General features: G+C 39.2%; 1 protein-coding gene across 3 annotated transcripts; it reads left to right on the plus strand.

Annotated features, from left to right (window-relative positions):
* The first annotated feature begins 11,421 nt into the window (after nucleotides 1-11,421).
* Nucleotides 11,422-20,978, plus strand: kmt5b (lysine methyltransferase 5B). 3 transcript variants are annotated; one of them, XM_026187016.2, is made up of 10 exons: nucleotides 11,422-11,827; nucleotides 14,194-14,451; nucleotides 14,538-14,685; nucleotides 14,787-14,952; nucleotides 15,032-15,141; nucleotides 15,472-15,638; nucleotides 15,747-15,766; nucleotides 15,854-15,990; nucleotides 16,144-16,343; nucleotides 16,566-20,978. In XM_026187016.2, exons 2-10 carry the CDS (start codon nucleotides 14,283-14,285, stop codon nucleotides 18,050-18,052), a joined length of 2,604 nt encoding a protein of 867 aa, XP_026042801.1. In that variant the 5' UTR covers nucleotides 11,422-11,827; nucleotides 14,194-14,282; the 3' UTR covers nucleotides 18,053-20,978. The 3 variants fall into 3 exon arrangements, with proteins under 3 accessions (XP_026042801.1, XP_026042723.1, XP_026042638.1); XM_026186938.2 differs by lacking the exon at nucleotides 11,422-11,827 and adding an exon at nucleotides 11,938-12,221; XM_026186853.2 differs by lacking the exon at nucleotides 11,422-11,827 and adding an exon at nucleotides 12,255-12,405.
* The last annotated feature ends 3,086 nt before the right edge of the window (nucleotides 20,979-24,064 follow it).

Below are 24,064 nucleotides of genomic sequence, written 5' to 3' on the forward strand. Positions count from 1 at the left end.
TGATTCCACATGTAAAAATGTTAATAACTTATTTGTTAACTTTGTATGGAAGAATAAGCACCATCATCTAAAAAAATCATTGCTTTGTGGACCTAAAGACAAAGGTGGTTTTGGCCTTCTGGACTTCATGGACCTGAACTATACATTTAAGGTGAAATGGCTAAAAGAATGCTTAAAATCTCCTGGATCATTATGGCATTTCATTCCACATAACATTTTTAGAAATGTTGGAGGTTTACACTTCCTATTGTCTTGTAGTTACAGTATATCAAAGTTACCAGTTAAAATGTCTGCATTTTATCAACAGGCATTGTTGGCTTGGAAATTATGTTATTCACATAACTTTTCTCCACATAGATCTATTATCTGGAATAACGAATGTATTACTAAGAGGAACAAATCACTATTTGCAGAATTGGATTGATAAAAATATAATCTATTTAAAAGACTTATTTGACTCTGAAGGCCAGCTACTTAGTTACAATGACTTTATTACAGAAAAAACATTCCCTATCAAATTTAAAGATTTTAGCTCTGTAATAAAGTCCGTTCCCAGCGGACTGACTGAGTTGATGAAAAGCTACATAAAACAGAACACACCACATGCATCCGTTAACACTCTTTATATAAATGGTATTGATTTCTTAAGCAAGAAATGCACCAATAAACATATTAGAGAATGTTTGTATAATGCGAAGAAAATAACTCCAAGGGGGAAGTTTTTTTGGAATGCTACTTTTGATAATATCACCTGGGATAAAGCGTGGTTTGTTCCTTTTAGATTTTGTATTACAAACAAAGTTAGAGAATTACATTTGAAAATATTACATAACATATATCCATCCAACATGTACATTTCAAGATTCTGTGACATTGATAGAAAATGTACCTTTTGTAAAACTGAACTTGAAAGTGTTACTCATTTGTTTTATGGCTGTTCATATAGTGCTACATTTTGGAGAGAGCTTGAAAATTATATACTGTGCAAGACAACATACGAAATCAAAATTGAAGGGAAGAACATTATCACTTATTTTGAAACTAAAGAAAAAAAAATATGTGCCATTGTCAATCTTTATATCTTATTAGGGAAATTCCACATACATAAATGTAAATTTCAAAACACAACCCCATCATTTAATTTATTTTTGATTGAAATTGAATATTATTTAAACTCTCTTAAATTAACTTCCAATAAAAAAGGTTTATCATTGATTGAAATTCATTCAGAAATGTTTAACAAATGAGCTGTCACAACTTTCAAGTACAAAGTTGTTATGAAGTCTGTCACATTCCCCCCCCCCCCCCCTTTTCCCCCCCCCTTTATTTATTTGTCCATCTTATTTCATTGTACTGTATATTGTTACTTTTATTTGCCGTGTATGTTTACTGGTCAGGCTGAACTGGAATGACTGGCTGTTCACTTTGTAATTTCAATAAAGTTTGAGGGGAAAAAAAACATCTGATAAAAGCAGGGAGCAAAGCACTGAGCAGCATATCAGTCAGCATATAAAAATGCCATAAATTTCATCAGTTAGGCTGGAATAATTTGTTTCTAGTGGCTTCTATTGTAAGTTCTCTATATTTCAACATGATATCCTGTATGTGTCCTACACTGACGACATTTGAAGCTGGTCATTTTCTTGGAATAAAACCAAACAAACTTTCATAAGAGATCTTCATTCTGCAATAAGGGATATTCAAAACTTATAATGTTATCATTAAAAATATTAAAATGTGAAATAATCATCAATCTTGAACAAAATCCAAATAATCTGTTTATGCAATACCAGGTGCTGTAATCTTCTACACACAAACATCAGAGGGCGCTGCTGCTCACTCAGTGGAGACAGCATCAACACAAATATCAATTAGATCTTAACAGTTGGGGATTTTGCTTAGAAAAACTACAAATGACAGTTTAAATATTGAAACTAGTCTTTTAGACAGTTTTCTAGTAGAGGTTTGGGTTGTGAGTTTTACACAATGAACACTTTCATAGATGCTGCAATGTCAAATTCTTCATGTGTGTACATGCACAGACCACATGTGCATACTGTTGTGCACATAAACTCACAGATGTATATGACAACTCAGGTTTGTGGCATTAAATTTGTATTCTAATTTTTAAAAATGTAATACGTACACATTTAATACAGATTTTAATAAACACTTTTCGGAACACAGCCTATGCCTGATTCTCATACATGCATTTGTTTACTTAAAATGTGGATATTGTGTGGAAAAAAGCAGATCAGCAAATCTGTAGCTGCCAGCTCCCCTCTAGGCTTCACCTGTGCAAAACCTGTGTCTCTGAACTGGACCTCAACAGTGTTTGTGGTCTCATAAGCTCTCCTGTCAATTTTAGTTTGCATACTTGGATTGTTCAAATATATTATGCTAAATATAGACAGATTTTTCCACAATGGACATGATAGTAAGAGTTAGTAAACCTCTATTAAAGTCTCCCTCTGCGGCCTGTCCGGTCGTTAAGCGATGACGTGACGAATCTTCCGGGCCTAAAGTAGTCTGCGTTTAATATGGCTTTTGTGTTGTTAACATGTTTAATGTTATGTATTTTCTTCTATTTGATCTCAAAAATCTCCTAAAACAGTCAGTGATCACTGTTGACCTCCCTCGGCTTTTATTACCGCTAATCATTTATTTAAGCTCAGTTTTTAAAACCTTAGAATGTAACTACAGCCCAGCCCATGCAGCAGTATATGAATGACTAACCTCGTATTGTGGATGGATTATCTCAGTTGTTCTCCTGGCTGAAGTTTGGTCCTTTTACAGCATCCTGCCATGCGATTACATTTGTTCCTGACCACCCAGAACACTCACGTTAACTTTTATCCAGTGGAAAAAAAGTTAGCGTGTTTATATTATGCTAACATAGCTGTGTCGCTAGCGGTCACGTAGCACATCATTATATACCAGCTAGCCCAACTTCAGTAACCCTACAAACGTCACTGCTGTTTAGTTTTCTGTCTTCATTTATGCTGGAAGTGATAACAGAGCTGTACGTTTTAATTTGTTTCCAAAACCCCGCAGTCAGGACATGCTATATTGTATTTAGATAGAAGCTAGCGAGCTAACTCCCTGCTAACTTCTAACTCCGTTAAATGTCATAAATTCCGTTTTCATGGATGCCTGGATGTTAAACTCAATTGTTACACCTGGTAGAGCAGAACGCTGATCATTTTATTAAAGATGAAAGACTTTAGACAGTTTTTCAACTCTCAGTAATGCCACAGTGATCGTTTGATATATGGACCTGCAGCGGAGTTTAGGGCACACCTTCGCTCACAATAAAAGAAAGAAAAACCAAAGTTCACAGAGGGTAAGTTCACACTCTCTCACTCACTCACTCACACACACACACACACACACACACACACACACACACACACACACACACACACACACACACACACACACACAAAGGCCCGCTGCCCAAAACTCTACAGCTCACAGCTCTGGCAAACATGGGGAAAATGGCAGGGGATGTGGCAGTTTAGGATGGCAGACTATATGCCGTGGCTGACGAGCTGGAACACACCTCAGCTGTGGCTCATGAGGCAGACTTGCAACACAAGAAAAGGAGAAAAACAACTCTTCGACAGAGGGAGAGCCACTAGAGGTCAGCGACCGTAACACCCAGACACGACTAGTGACGTCAGACTGAACAACCAGATAGTGTTGATTCAGTATGTGCTACAAAATAAAAGCTTTTCCTTTACAGTAGGTTTGTGGGCATTTTAATTTGAATTGTTCGAATCATGGCACTTCAAAGGAACAGCCTGTGATGTCAGAGTGCACATTCTACTGGAAAAACCCTTAAATAGGGGAGACATTCAACCAACTTTAGTGGATCTCGGATGGCAAAAACACAAAACAACCTGGTTGTTAAAACAAAGACAAGGCAGACACAGAGAAACGCAAACGCTGACGCATCTACAATGGCAGAAGCAAAAATAGAAATGGTCATCACACCAAAAATAACAATCGTGCAAACGCCAAAACCTGAGCTTGAAAAAGCCGCACAACCAAATCCTGAAAAGTCTCCTGTGGCACAACCACAAAAGGAAATGGTTGTGAAACCAAAGAAAACAAAAAAAGCAAAAACAGAAAAGAGTGGCCGAAGAACCAAGAAGACCAATTACTCGGGCATATGCCTGGACTTTTCTTGAAGCTCAAAACAGCATGGGTGATGGAGCAAACCCGAAAAATGAAGAAATGCAAGAAAACACCGAAGCCACTTCTGAAAGGGAAAAAGCTGAATCCCTCACCATTTCAAATGCAAAGGAGGACATGAATATGGAGAGAGAGGGAAATGTGAATAACCCCAGCAGACCAAACCCTGGGCCTAATCGAGGGACTTGGCAATATCAACCCAATCCCACATTTAGACCCCATCAGGACAGTGTCCAGTTTAATCCCTGGCACGAGATTGCTGCTCTCAGACAGCAACTGGAAGCCTCCCAATACCATCAGAACTACCTTTACTGGAAAATGGTAGCTGCAAACAAGAGGGCCTCTTATCACCAGTTTCAGGTGAACAACCTTCATGCACAAATGAAGGACAACAACAGAAATCATGAGGAAATGATTAAAGACCTCATAGAGCAGCTGGAGGAGGCTTCTAGCAATAAGCCCAATGACATCAGTGAGACAGACACTCTCACAAATGACAATGAAGCTATTGTCATACTGGATGAGGTGATGGTTACCCTGCAGGACCAAATCAGCCACCCTACCACAGAGCAGTGTGTGGAGTCTGCCACTCCAACCACAGAGGCTTCACACATTGACTCTGTAGGAATGTTGTCCTCTAAGGAGGCTGAATTTGAGGTCCAATGTAGGATTCAGCAAGAGCAGATTGAGATGCTCCAGAAACAGCTCCTAGCAGCTCAAAATCAGCTTGAAGAGCAGGCCATTAAACATAGGCAGGAGCAGGAGACACTCAACCTGGAAATCAGTGACCTGAAATCCCAGCTCTGCCCCAACAAGGCCCTTCATGATTTGAAGGTAGAGTCTCTTGGACAAGAGCTGAAAGAGGCCAAAGCTTCCTCACTTAAAATCGCACAGGAGCCGGAAGAACAAAATTCCACCGATGCAAATGAAATGCAAACATCTGAGCCTCTGAAAGAAAAACACGCTGGAGGAGAGAAGATGGAAAAAGAGGACTCACTGCCATCCACTGCAATGTCTCTGCAGGAGCCTCTGAAAGAAAAAGACACCAGACAACAAGAAAAAGAAGAAAAAGAGGACTCGCCTGCATTGTCTGTGCAGGAATCTTTGCAAAGTCTACGAGACAAGCAGAAAATGTTCACTGTGAAGGTGGCTGAACTCGAGACTGAAGTTAAGAGCCTGCCAGAGAGTCCACCAAGTAAGAAGAAGAAGAAGAAGAAACGGAACTGTCTGCGTCCCCAAGTTCACCTAATTGGTCTCAACATCACGTTCTAAAAATCATATTTATATACAACCAAATTGTCAGTGAACATTTGAACCCCACTCAGTTGAGACAGAAGGCCACCCCTTCCTGAGCCCAGTTCTGTCAGAGGTTTCTCCCCCATTAAGAGGGAGTTTTTCCTCTCCACTGTCGCCAAGTGCTTGCTCATAGGGGATTTGGGGGATTTTTTTTTTTAACACCAACCACTGATAAGCTCACTGACGTCAAATTTAGGGCTCAGCAAATATATAAATGGATGAGGAATCATCCATTTAAAACATGTTTGCTGAGTCATATTTAGTTGTATATAAATATGATTTCTGGGACACTAAGGCCAATCACAGACTAATTTGGACAATTGGTAAAAATAAATAAATAAATTGGAAAAAGTAGTTGTGTCATTGTTTCATGTAGATTTCAAATAACATGCCATTTTATGTCAACATATTTTTGTTACATTAGTAGTGCTCGTGGTCTTATATTCTTATGATCCTGTTCATTTGATGAGTATATCCTTGTGCCTTGCTTCACATATTTACTGCTGCTTGGCTAACTTTAGTCATGCTAGCATCAGCACGGGTACATGCAATGCCTCTGATGTGTATCTGTTTGATACACATCAGAGGCATTGCATGTAGCTTGTGTTTATGTTCAGAGTGACATCTGATTTAAAAGCAGGCAGCAAAGGACACTGAGCAGCATATTAGATAGCAGAGAATTCAGCATTCTGACTATTTTCTTAATATTCTTACAAAGAACATAAAATTTAATGCAACAGATCTGAGACTTTGGTGGTTGATCCTTACACACAGGCAAAGGAAAAAAATCCCCCTCAATAGATGGTTCACAGACGCAGGTCCAGTGGAACCCACTTTCACAAGGAAGGAAGCATCAATTACATAACACCTTTTTGTCAGCTCCATCACCCAGAAACCTGTCACTGCCAAACAATCCGTTTCTAAAAGTTTTCTAGAGTCAAATGTGAGGACATCTGTGTGTCAGCTAAAGCTTCTTATAAATTAGGCCATGCAAAAGGATAATGACCCCAAGCACAGCAGCAAATCTCCAGACCTCAACCTGACTTAAATGCTGTGTATAAAGGAATGCTTGTAAATGTCAATGAATTGAAGCAGCTGAAGTAACTGCTGCTAACTGCTGGTTCTCTAAAATACTCATAGAATGATTGTGATATCGAACTAAAACAAACGCCTGAATCCTAAATTGTGGATATCCTATTGTGGTGATCTAAAATGTAACACTAAATGTGTTTCAGAATTCCTTTTGTATATATTATTATACATCTAGGAGTGAATATATACTAAAGAGTATATATTTTTCATTATGGTCAACAATAAAAGGGACTAAAATCTGGATTTAGATAGATGAAAGTCATTTTGTGCTGTCGCTTGCATTTATGTACTGTCGCATACATTAAGCCTAATTATTGCCTGAGACTGTTCTTGTTAAATGATGAAAAACTCAAAGGCACGTTTCAGCAGTGGATCTGTGTGAAATCAGCAACTTGCAAAAGTAAATCAGAATGTGGGCTGTTGATTCTAAAAACAGAAATTGCAAAGAAAGTTCAACACTTACTAAAAGTGCAATGAAATCATCTCAGCAGCTTTACTCATAAAATTATTGCCGTTAGCTGAATTCATATATTGTATCTTTACACACACATATACACACAACCCACTGATGTGGGTTGTACAAACATCAGTGGGTTGATGTACGAAACCTTTCTGATGTATGAAGCCTTTATTTGTCAGTTACAATTTACAAAAAACAGTCAGTTAAAGTACAGTGGGGCAAAAAAGTATTTAGTCAGCCACTGATTGTGCAAGTTCCCCACCTAAAATGATGACAGAGGTCAGTAATTTGCACCAGAGGTACACTTCAACTGTGAGAGACAGAATGTGAAAAAAAAATCCATGAATCCACATGGTAGGATTTGTAAAGAATTTATTCGTAAATCAGGGTGGAAAATAAGTATTTGGTCAATAACAAAAATACAACTCAATACTTTGTAACATAACCTTTGTTGGCAATAACAGAGGTCAAACGTTTACTATAGGTCTTTACCAGGTTTGCACACACAGTAGCTGGTATTTTGGCCCATTCCTCCATGCAGATCTTCTCGAGAGCAGTGATGTTTTGGGGCTGTCGCCGAGCAACACGGACTTTCAACTCCCGCCACAGATTTTCTATGGGGTTGAGGTCTGGAGACTGGCTAGGCCACTCCAGGACTTTCAAATGCTTCTTACGGAGCCACTCCTTTGTTGCCCGGGCGGTGTGTTTTGGATCATTGTCATGTTGGAAGACCCAGCCTCGTTTCATCTTCAAAGTTCTCACTGATGGAAGGAGGTTTTGGCTCAAAATCTCACGATACATGGCTCCATTCATTCTGTCCTTAACACGGATCAGTCGTCCTGTCCCCTTGGCAGAAAAACAGCCCCATAGCATGATGTTTCCACCCCCATGCTTCACAGTAGGTATGGTGTTCTTGGGATGCAACTCAGTATTCTTCTTCCTCCAAACACGACGAGTTGAGTTTATACCAAAAAGTTCTACTTTGGTTTCATCTGACCACATGACATTCTCCCAATCCTCTGCTGTATCATCCATGTGCTCTCTGGCAAACTTCAGACGGGCCTGGACATGCACTGGCTTCAGCAGCGAACACGTCTGGCACTGCGGGATTTGATTCCCTGCCGTTGTAGTGTGTTACTGATGGTGACCTTTGTTACTTTGGTCCCAGCTCTCTGCAGGTCATTCACCAGGTCCCCCCGTGTGGTTCTGGGATCTTTGCTCACCGTTCTCATGATCATTTTGACCCCACGGGATGAGATCTTGCGTGGAGCCCCAGATCGAGGGAGATTATCAGTGGTCTTGTATGTCTTCCATTTTCTGATGATTGCTCCCACCGTTGGTTTTTTCACACCAAGCTGCTTGCCTATTGTAGATTCACTCTTCCCAGTCTGGTGCAGGTCTACAATACTTTTCCTGGTGTCCTTCCAAAGCTCTTTGGTCTTGGCCATGGCGGAGTTTGGAGTCTGACTGTTTGAGGCTGTGGACAGGTGTCTTTTATACAGATGATGAGTTCAAACAGGTGCCATTCATACAGGTAACGAGTGGGGGACAGAAAAGCTTCTTACAGAAGACGTTACAGGTCTGTGAGAGCCAGAGATTTTCCTTGTTTGAGGTGACCAAATACTTATTTTCCACCCTGATTTACGAATAAATTCTTTACAAATCCTACCATGTGGATTCAAGGATTATGTTTTTCACATTCTGTCTCTCACAGTTGAAGTGTACCTCTGGTGCAAATTACTGACCTCTGTCATCATTTTAAGTGGGGGAACTTGCACAATCGGTGGCTGACTAAATACTTTTTTGCCCCACTGTACATGTGTAAGAAAGCCTACCAAGCGGTATGTTATCCCAGTGGAGACGGCAGGTGTTGTTGGTCCAGGTGCATTGCTGGATTCCTAAGGAAATATTTGCATCAAGAATGACTGTTGCCTACCAAATAAATAAATTAAGTTGTATTTTGTTCGATGTCTGTCTGCTGCCTACCAAATTTAAAAAGAAAAAGTGAGGACTAGCTAAGTAATTTAGTTATGCTAGTTTAGCTAACACTGCTATCAAGCCATCGGCGATTGTGAAGTGGAGACTGCAGCTGCTGAGGGTGTTCTACTGCTGAACGTTTGGATGGCCGACAAAACGGCTCTTCCGATGTATTACATAGGCTTACAGGAACCATAACATTTACAAGGAAGCCATGTTTTACATGGAAGCCATGTCCACGGTTAATCACGTGACCTTTTGAATGTCAGTTTTTAAATTTAAATATGTTAAATTTGCTAACGAAAAAGCGAGGCAGTGACGGATGTTCGGGACCACTGTGTGCTGATTATTAATAAACAATATATTCCTATATGACAACATGCATAAAACCAGAACGGTAGGCAGGCTTGCTAGCTTTTGCACAGCTTCATCGGGTCAGTCTGAAAATTAAAAAGAAGAATGAATGAACTTACCGTTATAATCAAGGGGGTTTAAATATGTTAAATTTCAATACATCAGATGTGATATTCAAGATGAACTGGATCAAAATTTTTCATTAGAGACAAACATAGATTATGATATTTAACACCAAACCTTAAGAATTCCTTCTTAAATGTGATTTTGATGTCAACAAAATTCCCATTCACTTATCTATTTTTCACAGACAGGCATGATCATGTTGGCTTCTACTCTGCACATTTTTGCGTTTTCACCTTCAGATCCCCCGTTCCACCTGCTGCTGGATCAAAGACTTCCTTACCAACTGACTGCAATCAGTCCAACTACTTCCAAGCACTTTTTTCTCCAAAGCGTGCCTTTCTATTGTTTTATATATATTCCTATGGTTTGTCTATATTCCTCTTGATTGTGTTAATTTCTCATTTTTGTCATTTATTGGTGCTGTCTTACTATTTATGTTTTATTCCAGTTTTAATTTCGTTATACATGTGACATGTGACAATGACAATAAAGGCATTATTCTATTCTATTCTATTCTTGTCTACAAGCATAAATTTCCCCAACATAAATCTCTGATTTGAAATAACAAAAATATTAAATACAAAAATAAATCAATGTTTTATAAGAAATGGATCTAAAATAATATTAATTATGCATCCAAACGAATGAATGAAAAACATCAGGAGTTGAGGACTTTTGATGTCCCAGGGTCTGTGAGAGAACACAGTACAGTTTTTGATGCAATTGCAATTATTTTTTTAAGGCTGCTACAAGACAGAAATGGACCAGATATAAAGATGTTCTCATAAATAAAAAATTTCTTAGGTATATGATTCATTGTCCTGTAACTGCTCATTGTCAGTTTTATTGGAATGGTAACGTTATGAATACTAATTGTTGGTGACTTAAGTCTTTAGTCACCAACAAGGTCAAAGACATTTACTTTAAAATAATTCATCAAATATATACAACAAACCATTTTATTAAAAAAATATAGAAATGATTTGGATGAATCTTTTACCTTCTGTAAAACAGTCAGAGAATCAATTTTGCATTTTTTTTTACGATTGTATTAATGTTCTGTTTTTTGGACTGAAACTGAACAATTATTTCAACTATATTTTAGTATTAAAATGAACCTACAAAATAGATTCTATTTTTTGATTCTATTTGGAAAACTCTGATACAAAACTCAATTCCCCTTAATTCAAGGCTGAACTGAAAGCTCACCTTGGGACTTTGAAAGGTTTAACAGATTTGAAAAGCCATAAAAAGTAACTTTAACGCCTTTAAAGATTGTGTTTAAAATATCTCACATGTGGGGTACATGTCAGGTATTTCCTGTATGTTTCATTATTTCTTTTTCTATTTCTTTTATTTATTGCTTTACATTGTAAATGTTCTCAACTTCATAAGTCTCGAATTGATATTTTTATATAATATACTTAACTGTATTTCATGTCAATACTGATAATAAAATAGAAAGGGGGGAAAGGGAATGTGAAAGATAATTTGATTGTTAATCTGTTAGCTAATATGGAAGTAATCCCATACTTAATACCATGAAATAAATCTTTGATTTTTAAATCCTTTTACTTATTTCTCTTTTTTTAATTGTATTTTAAAAAAGATTTTGAAAATCTATTATTTGATTTAAAATTCAGAAAACAATTTTTTTATTGAAAGGTTAATTTTTTAATGTGAAATCCATTTTTGATTTGAAGTGTTTATTAATGGATTAATCAATTTTGAAATATTGGCTCAAGTAATGTTTTCTTTTAAATTAAATTATCAAATAATAAATTACTTTAGTCATGTTTAAATAATCAAAATAAATGGTGATTAAATTTTAAAATGCATATTTTATTTTACAATTCATTACAAAAGCACAAAAATTCTTTATTTTGATACATCTGGCGCTTCTGGTCCTCCATACAGTCCTCTTGAAACAGAGCTGAGGGTGCAGTCCCCATACTAATTCTGCTTTATGGAGTATTGGGGTTTATGCATAAACCCCAATTGGGAGGGTACTTTTGAAACCCATTTATAATTAGTAAGGTGTAATTAATGAAGGTAACAAATATTGGAACGTCAGAATATATTTTATAACAAAAATTGGTTAGGGCTATTCTGCGTATAAATACATAAGGATAAGCCTATATGAATGAGGACTACTCTCATTACAAAGTGATGTTGGATAAAAACAAAAGTGCAGAACAAGAAGGACTTTTGTGTTTGGGAAGAGAAGTTTCCATACCCCGATGTCGTTCAGATACGGTTCTCCATAAAATATGCAGCAGAACCAGCTCTTCCCACACCGGTGGATTCTTTAGGAAGTGTAACGAGGTTTGTTTATGCAGCACTACTTTTGTGTACCTCCGACAATTACTGCTACAAACTAAGATACCAATTTTCGGCGTTGTTTAATAAAAAAAAGGTTTAGAAAAATCCCCAATCGTGACCATTTTTCAAGTTTTACATTGCGTTTTTTAATTATGTTTATCCTTTAAGCACAGACGGTAGAGATTGCGTCGTATTTGTTGGACCTATTTTCTTTAGGATGGCTGTGCTGCGTTTTTCTCTGTCCCTCTGTTGTCCGTGGCCGCCATCTTGAATTTTAATGTTAATTTCTTTTAAAAAATGTGTTTCCTGTGTTATTTTCTTTTAGGGTATCGTGCTACATTTGGATTAGTTTAAAGAAGAGCTGTTTTGTTACGCGACGGTTTAGCGTTTTAAGATTGTAAGTATTTTGTGTGTTTGGTGGGGTTTTTTTGTTGTCGACTGGGGTTATTTAACGATACCAAGCCGTGTAACGCTCTCAGCTTCCTTTTGAACTCATTATGATGTATAACATTACTTACACCCGGTAACTCGTTATTTGCTTTCTTTGATAACGACAGTATATTGTATCTACATGGATTCAGGTACATTAAGTAACTTTTAATTCGCTGAGAAACTGAATATTTAGCCCATCGACCTAGCTAATGGCTTCCATATCAAACAACCTGTGCTAATGCAGTTTGATAGCGTGCGTTAGCTGGTGTATTCCAGTTGTTTGTAGGTAGACTGCATACCGTAAACTATTTGTTGGGACATGCTGGGAGCTAAATGCCGTGTAATCACCGAATATTTCATGATTTTTGAGACGACATAAATTTGATGAGGAGAGACTGAATAACTGCAATTAGTCGTTGCTCACTGACGATCAAGTTAAGTTAGTAGGTGAAGTTTCATGTCGGCTAACATGAATCGGGGAGTGCGTTAATGCTTGAGGATACGCTGAGGGTTTAAATCAGCAGGCCCGGCAAACGAGCCGTATTTGGTCTTTTTTTTTTGCTGAAATTTAGCAGCTTGATAGGGAAACGTCAGAGCAGTTTGTGATGTCGAATTGGTATATTGTGGCATGAGATGGTCCTTAAATATGTGCATCAGTCTAACAGTACTCGACATCAGTCTTTGTTTTTAATTGCATTTGATGGGTAGTATTTGTGAGACGTGCTTAGTCTTTGGAAAATACCTAGGCATGTAGCCGGCAAGCTAACCACTCTGGCCTCGTTCGTGGTAATTAGCCTCAGGCTAACGAAGCGAACGGTTGGAGAGAGGGGAGTTGTCAGCAAACAATACCCTGCTATATTCACAACTCTGGTACAATTTCGGCCTCAGATTACGGTGTGGCCTTCCGGGTTTCTACTGCCTCTCCCATTCCCCGAGGATGTTGTGTTCTCCAGTAGCTAACGTTAGCTTTTGAACCATAAAGACGAAGCACATTTGCTTCGATCACAACTGCGATGATGCCACACTATAGCGCCCTGGAAACTGCTCGTATGACAGACTTATAAACACCATGGCATGGTAATGAAGCCGAAAACGTGTCTGTCATATGATGCATACATTAACAGGGCAGCACTGTGTGGATGGATGACAGGAGAGAAGTAATTTCTGGTGCACCTGACAGTAAGCCAATGCAGTATGTGGAATTAACGCTAAGCGGCGCTCGAGGATTATCTTTCTGTACTGACATTGCCCAAACCTGAAGTGTCTCACAGCGCTGGGTTCATTCACTGATGCTGATCACATTATGCCAGTAGTGTTTTAAATGGCAGTTTACTGGGCAAACAAAAATAATAACCAATTGTCATCATTGAAAAGCTAAAAGCAGCAAATGTGTCCTTTTTGCTTGAAATTAGTTTGAGATTGATTAAGAGAATAATATTTGTATGTATGTTTGGTCAGATATCAGTGAAATCAGAAAAGAAAGAAATGCAAGAAATGTTTACCTTCACTGTTCTACCTCTGTGATTGCCAAATGGTATCTGAGTAACTTTTCAAATCAGTCTTCTTTATATAGCGTCATTTCACAGCATTGGTTGCCTTGGTACAAACCCTACAGTAACTGTGTTCCGCTGTGTTCTCATTACATTACAAACCCAGGTGATGAGGTATCTAAAATGAAGATGCCTTGATGTAGCGATGCTAAACAGAGCAAATAGTGTTCTTAATGCAACATGAAACGTTTGTAGCCAGCAAATTCAATATTAGTTTGTCATTTAGTCAAAAAAATATTCAGCTTGCCTTGAAGTTAGGAACAAAATATTTTATACCTGATTATACCTGATAGATTAACTCTATCATTCCAGTTTATAAGATATTTTCTGTTAATCAATTGAATTTTTGCAGTTTAAAAATTTCTCGTCCGTTTCTTCTTTCACCAGGTTTCAAAGTCTTGTCCCCAGTCTTCCCCACTCAAGAGTGTTGCTTCATCTCAGAGACTAAATGCAACTGGACCAGGGGTCTTGTGGGCATGAAGTGGCTGGGCGAATCCAAGAACATGGTATTAAATGGCAGACGACATGGAAACAAGTTGACTGGCGAGCAGACTGTGAGCCCGAGCCAGACTCGCTCTCAGCATCCACAACGTGCATCTCTGCGCCACAGCAAGAGCCACACCAGAAACCGAAGATGTAGCCGCAGTGAGTTCAATATGCTTGCTTTTACTAATGCAATGATTCTTCAACTGCAGCATACTTTAACTTTAGCATGCTTGTGCTTTTTGTAGGATTTAATGCAGCCAGTCTGGAGGCAGAAAGGCGCTATGTACCCTCCTCTGGAATGACTGCCAAGGAGTTGTGTGAGAATGACGATCTAACCACGAGCCTCATACTGGATCCATATCTGGGCTTTCAGACACACAAAATGAACACCAGGTTAGCAAATATGCATCTGCTAATTTTCTTGCAGCTTCTCCTGAGATTATCCCAGATGATAAGCTTGTAGTTACTTTTGTATCTCAAATGTCTCCTGATAGATTTCGACCTATTAAGGGAAGGCAAGAAGAGCTGAAAGAGATAATTGAGCGCTTCAAGAAACACGACAACTTGGAAAAAGCTTTCAAAGCTTTGACATCAGGAGACTGGGCTCGAAATATATTTCTCCACAAGACGAAGGCTCAAGAAAAGCTCTTCAAGCAGCATGTAAATACACTATTATTATTTTCCCACTATTGTGCAAGCCAGCCATCCAATCACAAAGCTCATTATGTGTTTTCCATAGGTGTTTGTTTATCTGCGCATGTTTGCTACAGACAGTGGGTTTGAGATTCTCCCTTGTAACCGTTACTCATCTGAGCAAAATGGAGCTAAAATTGTGGCAACAAAGGAATGGTGAGAACCAACTGATATATGTTATTAATAACTGTGAACTTTGGTTTTGTTTAAACTTGGCCATTGTCTAGTTCAAAGATAATTCTAGTTACAGTGATTTCAAACTTTTGATCTAATAATAATAATTGTAACACTATTAAAAGTCCTTCACAGGATGTGAGTAAAATATATTAAAACATAAAAAAATAAAACTGCAAAAAGAAGAAACATAAGCAGTTTATTAGAAGTTGGAAGAAACAGATAACCAGAGTTGTGGTAGGATGTGATGTTAACTTACAAACTTGTTTTCAACCTGGGTGATAACCCTTTCTGCCTAATTTAATATCGCAGGAAAAGAAACGATAAGATTGAGTACTTGGTTGGGTGCATTGCTGAGCTCTCAGAGAGCGAGGAGAACTTACTGCTGCGGCATGGAGAGAATGACTTCAGTGTCATGTATTCGACCCGCAAGAACTGTGCGCAGCTGTGGCTTGGACCAGCTGCATTCATCAATCATGGTAGTAATCTTCGTTTTACTTGTGGAAATCTTATCACACCCTCTTGTTAAAAATTTTGACATCACTGTTTTTCACGAGTATATTAATTGCTGTGCCCTCCCCTCACAGATTGTCGGCCAAACTGCAAGGTAGGCTTTCTTCAGCGTCTTTTGGGATCAGTCACTTTTAAATGTGGAAACTCAGGTTATTAAGACTTTTTCCGTTTGTCTTCTAAGTTTGTGTCAACAGGTCGGGACACAGCTTGTGTGAAAGTTTTAAGGGACATTGAGCCAGGAGAAGAAATCTCGTGCTACTATGGAGATGGTTTTTTTGGGGAAAACAATGAATTTTGTGAATGCTATACGTGTGAAAGGTAGGAGTATACGTCATGAGAAAACTAAACACAGTGTTTGAGTGTGGGTTGGAAAAACAAAAGAATTTGAGTAAAACAAACTCAGAATCTCAGTTGAGTACGATAAGAACAATTAAACCATACTTTCTTTTTTCCCCCCCTTCTGTCATGTAGACGAGGTACTGGTGCTTTCAAATCCAAAGCTGGACTGCCAGTGGAAGTACCGGTGATCAACAGCAAGTATGGATTGCGTGAGACAGACAAGCGCCTCAACAGGCTGAAGAAGCTAGGGGAGGGAAATAGGACCTCAGACAGTCACTCTGTAGGCTCGCACACCGATGTAGACTCTCAGGAAATGCCAAAAACACATCAATGTAAGAGTCCTCTAACAGTTAAACATGTATTTCGTCTGTTGCAGATGTGAAACTCCTTGGGCAATACTGTCTTATATCTCTTAATTGTACCATGAATCATCCCCATTTGTGCTGCAGGACTCCACTAGAAGTCCAAAATGTTACATTTTATTTATTTTTTTCTATATGCAGTTACTTATCTAAAAACATTATAATGTGCAGCCTTTTCTGTTTTTCCTCCAGCTGCCAGAAAAAGAACATCATCATCGTCATCATCATCTGGCCTGAAGTATAAAAACAGGACTCAAACCAGACAGACTTTGTCAAGAGCCCTTACTACCTCATGTTCAAAACAAGGTCGCGCAAACAATAACAGGGTACCAAAGAGACTAAGATCCCAATCTAAGCCTTCGCTAAGTAAAGTCCAGTTGCGAAGTCGGAAAAGGGGTGCAGAGCCCAAGGCACTGGCCAAACGAGAGACCTGCCAGTTGGGTCTCACGGACTCAAAGATGTCGCTGTGTAAAGGCGTCACTGTAAAGAAGGAGAAGGATGGGCAGGAGCTAGTGCAGCAGACACTGGGCCAGCAAGGCTATCTGACACGTCATACTGCCAAGGAAAATGGCCACCTCCCAGCTGTGCAGAGCAGCGAAGGCAGCCAGTGTTCGATGTACAGAACTCGCAGGTCCACAAGGACCCTTGTAAAGGCTCGGGAAACAGCATCTGGTGTTAAGTTAGAGCCCAGCGCCATGGATGGTTTGAGTCCAGTCCCTGGTGGGGTGGTCATCAAAACAGAGCCAGCTGACATGGAGGAGTACCTCCACCACGGAGTTGAGCTAGAACATCCATCATTAGATGCTGGCTATGCCAGAAGACGCTCAAGCACCAGGCAGAAACGGCCAGCACGGATCAGGGCCGAGCGGACAATTAAATGCGAAGACACATATGGGGAGTCCTTCATGCAAGTGGTTGGCAGCCATGCTGCAGAGTTCTCAGATTGTGGAAATATGCTTTTGAGCTTTGCTGACCAACATAGAGACTACAATTGCGTCACCCATGGCAGCAAATCTTTCCACCGGGACAAGGGAAAGGGTAGTTGCCGGTCTCAGGACAAGGGGAAGAAGAAGCGTCGGATCACAAGATACGATGCTCAGTTGATCCTAGAGAATAACACAGGCATCCCCAAACTGACGCTCCGCCGGCGGAGGGATAGCAGCAGTAGCAAGACCACTGACCCCAACGATCCTGTTGGCTCCTCCCATCTTTCGGCATCTACGGTCAATTCACCTTCTTCGAGCAAAATTAGCATAAAGTTCAGCAAGGATCATGACAAGGATAAAGGCAGCTCCTACATCGCCAAACTGAATAACGGTTTTGCCCCTGTGGTCCACAGCAATTCCACCAAGCTGAACATCCAGTTGAAGCGGGAGGATGATGCACGAAGACTATCACAGACAAAGGTGGACCAGATTTCCTTTAATGGAGACATGAGTCAAGGTCTAGAGACCAGGAATGGTGGACATCTGACCCAAAAGGTCCTGGCAGACCCTTCGTCTGATGATGAGGACAAGGAAGTGGAGGATGACGATGACTACTTTGATAATGAGTTTGAAGACGATTTCATTCCACTTCCTCCAGCAAAGCGGCTCCGACTCATTGTGGGTAAAGACTCCATAGACATTGATATCTCCTCCAGGAGGAGAGAGGATCAGTCTCTGAGGCTCAATGCATAAGCGGTGGACTTTTCCCTGTAAATATAGACGACCTGCTAATCAACTGTTGTGTTGATGTAAAAGAAGTACAGTAATTTAAAAAGAGAGAGAGAGAGAGAAATTGAACATTATTAGAGGGTGCTGTTAACTTGAAACAAATTTGTTGTTCACTCTGTCACTTTATTTCATATAAAGACCAACCACCCAAAATATTGATTAATGGAAATTTTACAAGTCCATCCCGTGATAGGAATCTTTCTCATTTTTGGGAATGATCTAGCTGGCTCCTAAGTGAAAACAGAATTTGTTTTAAGCTAAACTATTCCTTTAAGTAAATGCACTTGTTTATTCATAATGGACGTGGATATTGTAGAAAGTGTACAGTATGGTGATTATTCCTCTCTGTCTCATAGGCAGGTATTTTACTGAACTTTTGGTTTTTGTCTCTAGTTGGTAAGTTTCAGTAGGCAAACTGCACTGAATGAACAGTGTAGAGTGGTTGGTCCAGAGGCATTGTAACATCATCCAGACAGTCCTTTAGGATGCAGGTGCCATGTTCTCATTATTCCAGTAGTTTTCCTGGGAAAGAATGTCTTTTTTCAGAGTATAATTTAAGTTCATCATGTGTATGTATGTGTAGAATTGAATTATGATGTTAAATTTGGGCTATCATGGGCTTACCCACAGGAACAGTTTTTATATATGGTATATCAGGTAGGTAGAGCCTGATCGATCCTTATACTAAATCTTTGCTACCCAAAAATTCGGTATTGCATGCTTAAATAAAAATAGCAAGTGAGTTGTATTGGAAGAGGGACATGCATTAGTTTAAAGTGAAAAATGAATGAAACGTCAAACGTTCCTCTTGTGGTAATATGATTACAGCTCCAAAAGTTAGTCAATCTCTGTGGACTCCCATGATAAAAAGTGTTACACAGTTGAACAATTACACATTTTACAGCAGAGTTTTGGTAGCTACTTTGGGAGGTTATTACTCCCTTCGTAACAACTGTGTGACTCTAGATTTTGCTCAAGTCTTTATCGACTTAAGATTATGCATCACTTTTTGTATAACTGATAGTGCCACACGCTGTCTGCAGGATGTCACCTCAGGTGATTGAAGTCACAGAACTGGATCTCTTGTCTGTGTTTTTTGTTGTCTGTTTTAGTACAAAATGTTTTTTTGAGTGGTTATTTTTCTGAGAAGTCTGTTCTCCAGGTTTAGGGTGTCAGATTCCTGTGTTTTTGTGTTACTCAGTACTAATTTGCAGGAACAGGTGCAATTCACCTTTCTACCAAACAAAGCTAGCATTAGCTGTTAACATAGCACCCCAGCCACTCATTGTCATATGGTCACTTCAAACAAACCAAAAAAAAAAAAGTAAAGCAAGCCATAATGCAAATGCTGAGGCTTTAAATAAACTTTTATATTTTGTCTACAGTAATTCACAAAGTAGTTAGGAACTTGCAGTGGAGGCACCCCACCATTTTTTCCCCCGCCGTGATGCTACTTTGCTGCAAATGATATGGACAGCAAGAGGATCTTTTTTTTTTTTTTTTAATTAAAAGGTATTAATATTGAGGTTTCTCAAACAATATGTGTGGGTCTACAGATAGATCTGTGGTAGGCTTATATATTGGTCAGGCTCTGTTATGTGTTGGAAACAACTGACAGAGTAAACAAGTAATCCAGCTTTAGCAGCAAGGAACGTGTGTTTTTCATTGTTCAGACATTGAGCACATTTCTTTGTGGTAAATCCCTGTAGCTTGTTCAGTGATGTAAATACACACTTTAAGCAGCATAATTTAAAAAACAACAACATCAAAAACAATTTTATAATCCAGCATACATAAAATTGTATTCTTCAAAGTTTTTCATTTCTGGAGCTACTCTGTAATGGTAACATGGCACATGTGGTAGTTCAAGGTCATTCAGATCCACTTTTAAAGGCTACCAGTATATGCTTTTGAAATCCGAAATGTTAAAAGTAATGTACAGAATGACTGGCTTCCGTGTCATCGTTGAATGATGTTTTTCTCCACGCTCACTCTTCACTGTGAGAGTTTGTAAAATCAGAAGTGATGTCTGTTGACACTAGACTTTGCAGAGGAACCTTTCACTGTTTCAAATGTTCTTGAACTTTTGAATCTTGTACTGAGGCTTTCTTTTTTTCTGTTTTTTTCCCAATATACATTCTGTGGTGCTACTTTTATTTCCTTCCTACCTGTTTGATTTTCTCTTCCATGTACGAATGGCAGCATTAACCTAGAATTTAGAAATACAGTGTATCACTTATATGTTTAGTCACTTGTTGTTTTTTTAGTTTCCTTTACAGGAGCGCATATACTTTCCAACAGCATTAGGTGCCTTAAAGAGCATTTTGACAAAATTTCTCACATAGCTAATCATGAAAGAGTGTAAATGCTAAGCCATCTGTTTTTCCCAGAGAAACACTTCATCAAAAGCCCACCGTCAGTCCTTCTGTATATTATTTTCTTATTGTGTGGATGTAAATGAACAGCCCAAGGGATCAAGACTGAGACTCAATGTTAATCTTATTTCCTGTGTTTAATATGTACTGTTGACATCACCAGCAGCTAATCACCATTTTGACCATGCTCAGTGTGGCCCCAATATCCCCTCCTTTGGACTTGTCCATCCCACACTGTAAACTCTTCCAGGTGTTACCATCTGTGTGGTCCTTGTCCAATAGAAAGCTGTCACAATAACCAGCTCACTCAAAAAGTAAAAAGAAAAACATCTAAACAAATGTGAATAATTTGCGGAAATTTTTAGCGTGTTGCGTGGGTAGTGGGAATCATGTAAAGACAAATAAAAATGGGCAGTGCATATATTGTCCAATATGTAAATCATGTGAACACATCTTGTACTTATTTAACAGTTTTGAATACTTGAAAACTATATAAAGTTTCTTTGTGACTCTTGTTCCTTGAGCGTTTTGAGTTCTGCTGTTAAAGTGTACAATTTCCCCCTATTGGTGCTAGGACATGTGCCTTGAAAAGTTCAGTTGTGCATTTTCCGAAGAAATTGCAAACTAATATTAGAAAACATAGTTTAAACACACGATGCAAACTAATCACACCATTGTGATGAAAGTTCTATATAGCATGTTATTTCCTAATATTAAAAACGCTCTGAATCTGCTGTAAGCACTTCAACTGGAATAGCTAAAAAACAGTATGTACCTTTTAGTTCTAAGGTTTTACATATCAACCTCAGATAAATAGCAGCACATTACACAGTGCCATTATTCAACAAAAACTAAGCCAGAATGTAGAAGCAGTGTGTGAAAACTAAGTCTGCCTTTACTGCTTCTATTAAGAGGGCAGGTAGCAGCCAGATTCTGCTAATCAGATGTGCTGGATGAACTTATTATTCCAAACAGTTTAAAGTGTCATTCTTCAGCGAGAAACATTAGTAAGTGGAAAATGCCTGAGACAGTCAGTATTCCTGGGAGTCAAACCATGAAATAGTGAAATAATTTAAAAAAAATCTGAAGACAAAAGTCTCAGGCTCTAAGGGCCTCAGCATGTTAAATGTTGAAAAAAAAAGTTGAAGTTCATGACAGTTAAAAAAAAGACAGAATAAATCAATATGTAAATATCTGACCATAATGCACAGTACCATGTTTTGAGAAAGCTTAACAGCATATTGATACCCCCCCCCCCCCCCCCCCCCATCAGCTGCCAAGCAGTGGTGCCGGGTTGATAATTTGATTAAACTTCCGATATACCAAAGTATTCTGCAGTTAAATGTGAAGCTATCTGTCTGAAAGCTAAATAATCAAGTGGTGGAAGGGTCCAGTCAAAGTAATGCCCTTAACCCAATTGATGGGGTCTTAGGTGAGTTGTGCACAATAATAATAATAATGGATTGGATTTATATAGCGCTTTTCAAGGCACCCAAAGCGCTTTACAATGCCACTATTCATTCACTCTCACACACTGGTGGAGGCAGCTACAGTTGTAGCCACAGCTGCCCTGGGGCAGACTGACAGAAGCGAGGCTGCCATATCGTGCCATCGGCCCCTCTGGCACAGTAGCACAGTGAAAATATCTGTAAGCTATATGAAGTTTCTTTGTATCTCTTGTTCGAGTTCTGATATTGAAGTTCCACGCTTGTTACAACAAACATCCCAGTATGATTTAATGCAAAAAGTGAAGATATCAAAACAAAGTTAAGATTTTGCCATTCACAGTGTTGGTCAAGTTACTTGAAAACAGTAATTAATTACTGATTGTTTCTCCAAGTAAGTTATTCCGTGACTTTAATGATTATTTATTTTCAAATCTAATTAGTTACTTTATTACTTTTTAAAAACATGACACACAACCTGAATACATTATAAAGTAATAGACCTTTCAGACCAATTTTATTTTTTCTGCATAATCCATCATATAACCCAGAAACCATTTGCTCTCAGCTCATTAAGTGTCTGTCCTCTGCCTTGATGCTGGGTTTTCTCATGGAACTGATCTAAAATCAGGTGTGTAATTATGCCATGTTTGGGTAGGATTATTGGATGCCTCGTGTCAAGCAGTAAGGAAGCCTTCATTAACCGCCCTCCTACCCTGAGAACACCGTCTTGCAATATTGGGTCAAGTTGGAACAAAGGATGGCTCTGTGGTAATTTACCATGGTTCAGTGCTTGGATTTCCTCCTTGAAAGCATCTTCTTGTGCTAATTTTATAAGCACGTGACTTGCTTTTCTCCTGTCTTCCACATTTATACCCTTTGTTGCATTGGCTCTTTTGGCTAGTTGCTGGATCCTGGCAACTACATTTACTGCTGTATGCCATTTTGAGAACCTTTAGAGTCTCTCCAAGAAGTTCCTGTCCTCTACTACCTTTGTTTGTAGTATTTGTGTCGTTTTGACCTCTGGATCACCTACCAGAAGGTCTGGAGTTGAGTCTGGTGTGACAAACTCTCTTTCCCACAGGAAATGAGGTCCAATGAGCCAATTTGAACCTGAGGCCTCTGGTTTCTCCTCCAGGGCAACTTTAAAGGAGAAGGTGTCACTGCTTACACTCCACCTTACTCCCAACACAGTCTAAAATGGGAGTTCATGATGACTGATGTCCACTTCCTGGGCTCCACTAGCTCGTTCACTATCTGGAATTAACTCCAGGACTTCTCTGTTGGCTGCTGTGGGATGTTCCCTTTCATTTTGGCCCGCAAGATACTTCATTGCATAATTTGCGCAGCCTGGTGAGGATGCGGCCCCGAAAAGATGGACTTTCATGCGATATTCTTTTGGCTCTGTGTTTGTTTCACCATTTTCCCACCACAGTAATTTCTGTCCTCTCTGTTTACATGAAATCTGTTAAACATCTTCTCTACATCACAGATGATTGCAATTGGGTGTTGGCGAAATCGGCAGAGTACTCCAGTCAAACTGTTAATGAGATCAGGTCCAGTCAAGAGGTGATCATTCAGAGCTGTGCCACTGTACTTTGCAGAGCAGTCAAACACAACCCTGATTTTTTCCGGTTTTCTCAGGTGATAGACGCCTTGATGTGGAATATACCACACATTTCCTTCTCTGGGATCATCTTCAGCTCTTTCAGCATCACCTTCCTTGAAGACATTGTCCATGAACCTTACATAATCGTCCTTAAATTTGGGATTTTTCTCAAACTTCCCTTTCAGGTGCTTAAGTCACACCAGAGCCAGAAGTTTATTTTCTGGCAGCTGAGGGCGTGCCTTAAAGGGAAGTGGCATCTCTAGGTGCCCATCAGCATTCTGGTGTATTTTCTCATTTAGCAGTTGCATGAACTGTATGTCATCTTGTGATATGCTCTTTTCTCCAGGAGCTGTGTCTTTGAAGTCTGACTCAAGCACTCTGATGATGGTGGCTAGTGTCAAGGGTGGAAGTTCCTTAACAGATAAGCGATGGCACAGGCCTGTCACTTCTGCTGATGTTGCCATTTTTTGTGAACTGCCAACAATGCTCCAGCCCAGGTCTGTCTTGATTGCATATGGCTCTTCGTCACTTCCCGCGATTACTTGCC

Source organism: Astatotilapia calliptera, chromosome 1 (genome assembly GCF_964374335.1).
Source record: "Astatotilapia calliptera chromosome 1, fAstCal68.1, whole genome shotgun sequence".
In the NCBI taxonomy this organism is placed as follows: Eukaryota; Metazoa; Chordata; class Actinopteri; order Cichliformes; family Cichlidae; genus Astatotilapia; species Astatotilapia calliptera.

Coding starts and splice junctions, on each gene's coding strand:
- kmt5b (XM_026186853.2), top strand. Junction 14,953..15,031: donor AAAAGCTCTTCAAGCAGCAT/GTAAATACACTA, acceptor TGTTTTCCATAG/GTGTTTGTTTATCTGCGCAT. Junction 15,142..15,471: donor ATTGTGGCAACAAAGGAATG/GTGAGAACCAAC, acceptor TTAATATCGCAG/GAAAAGAAACGATAAGATTG.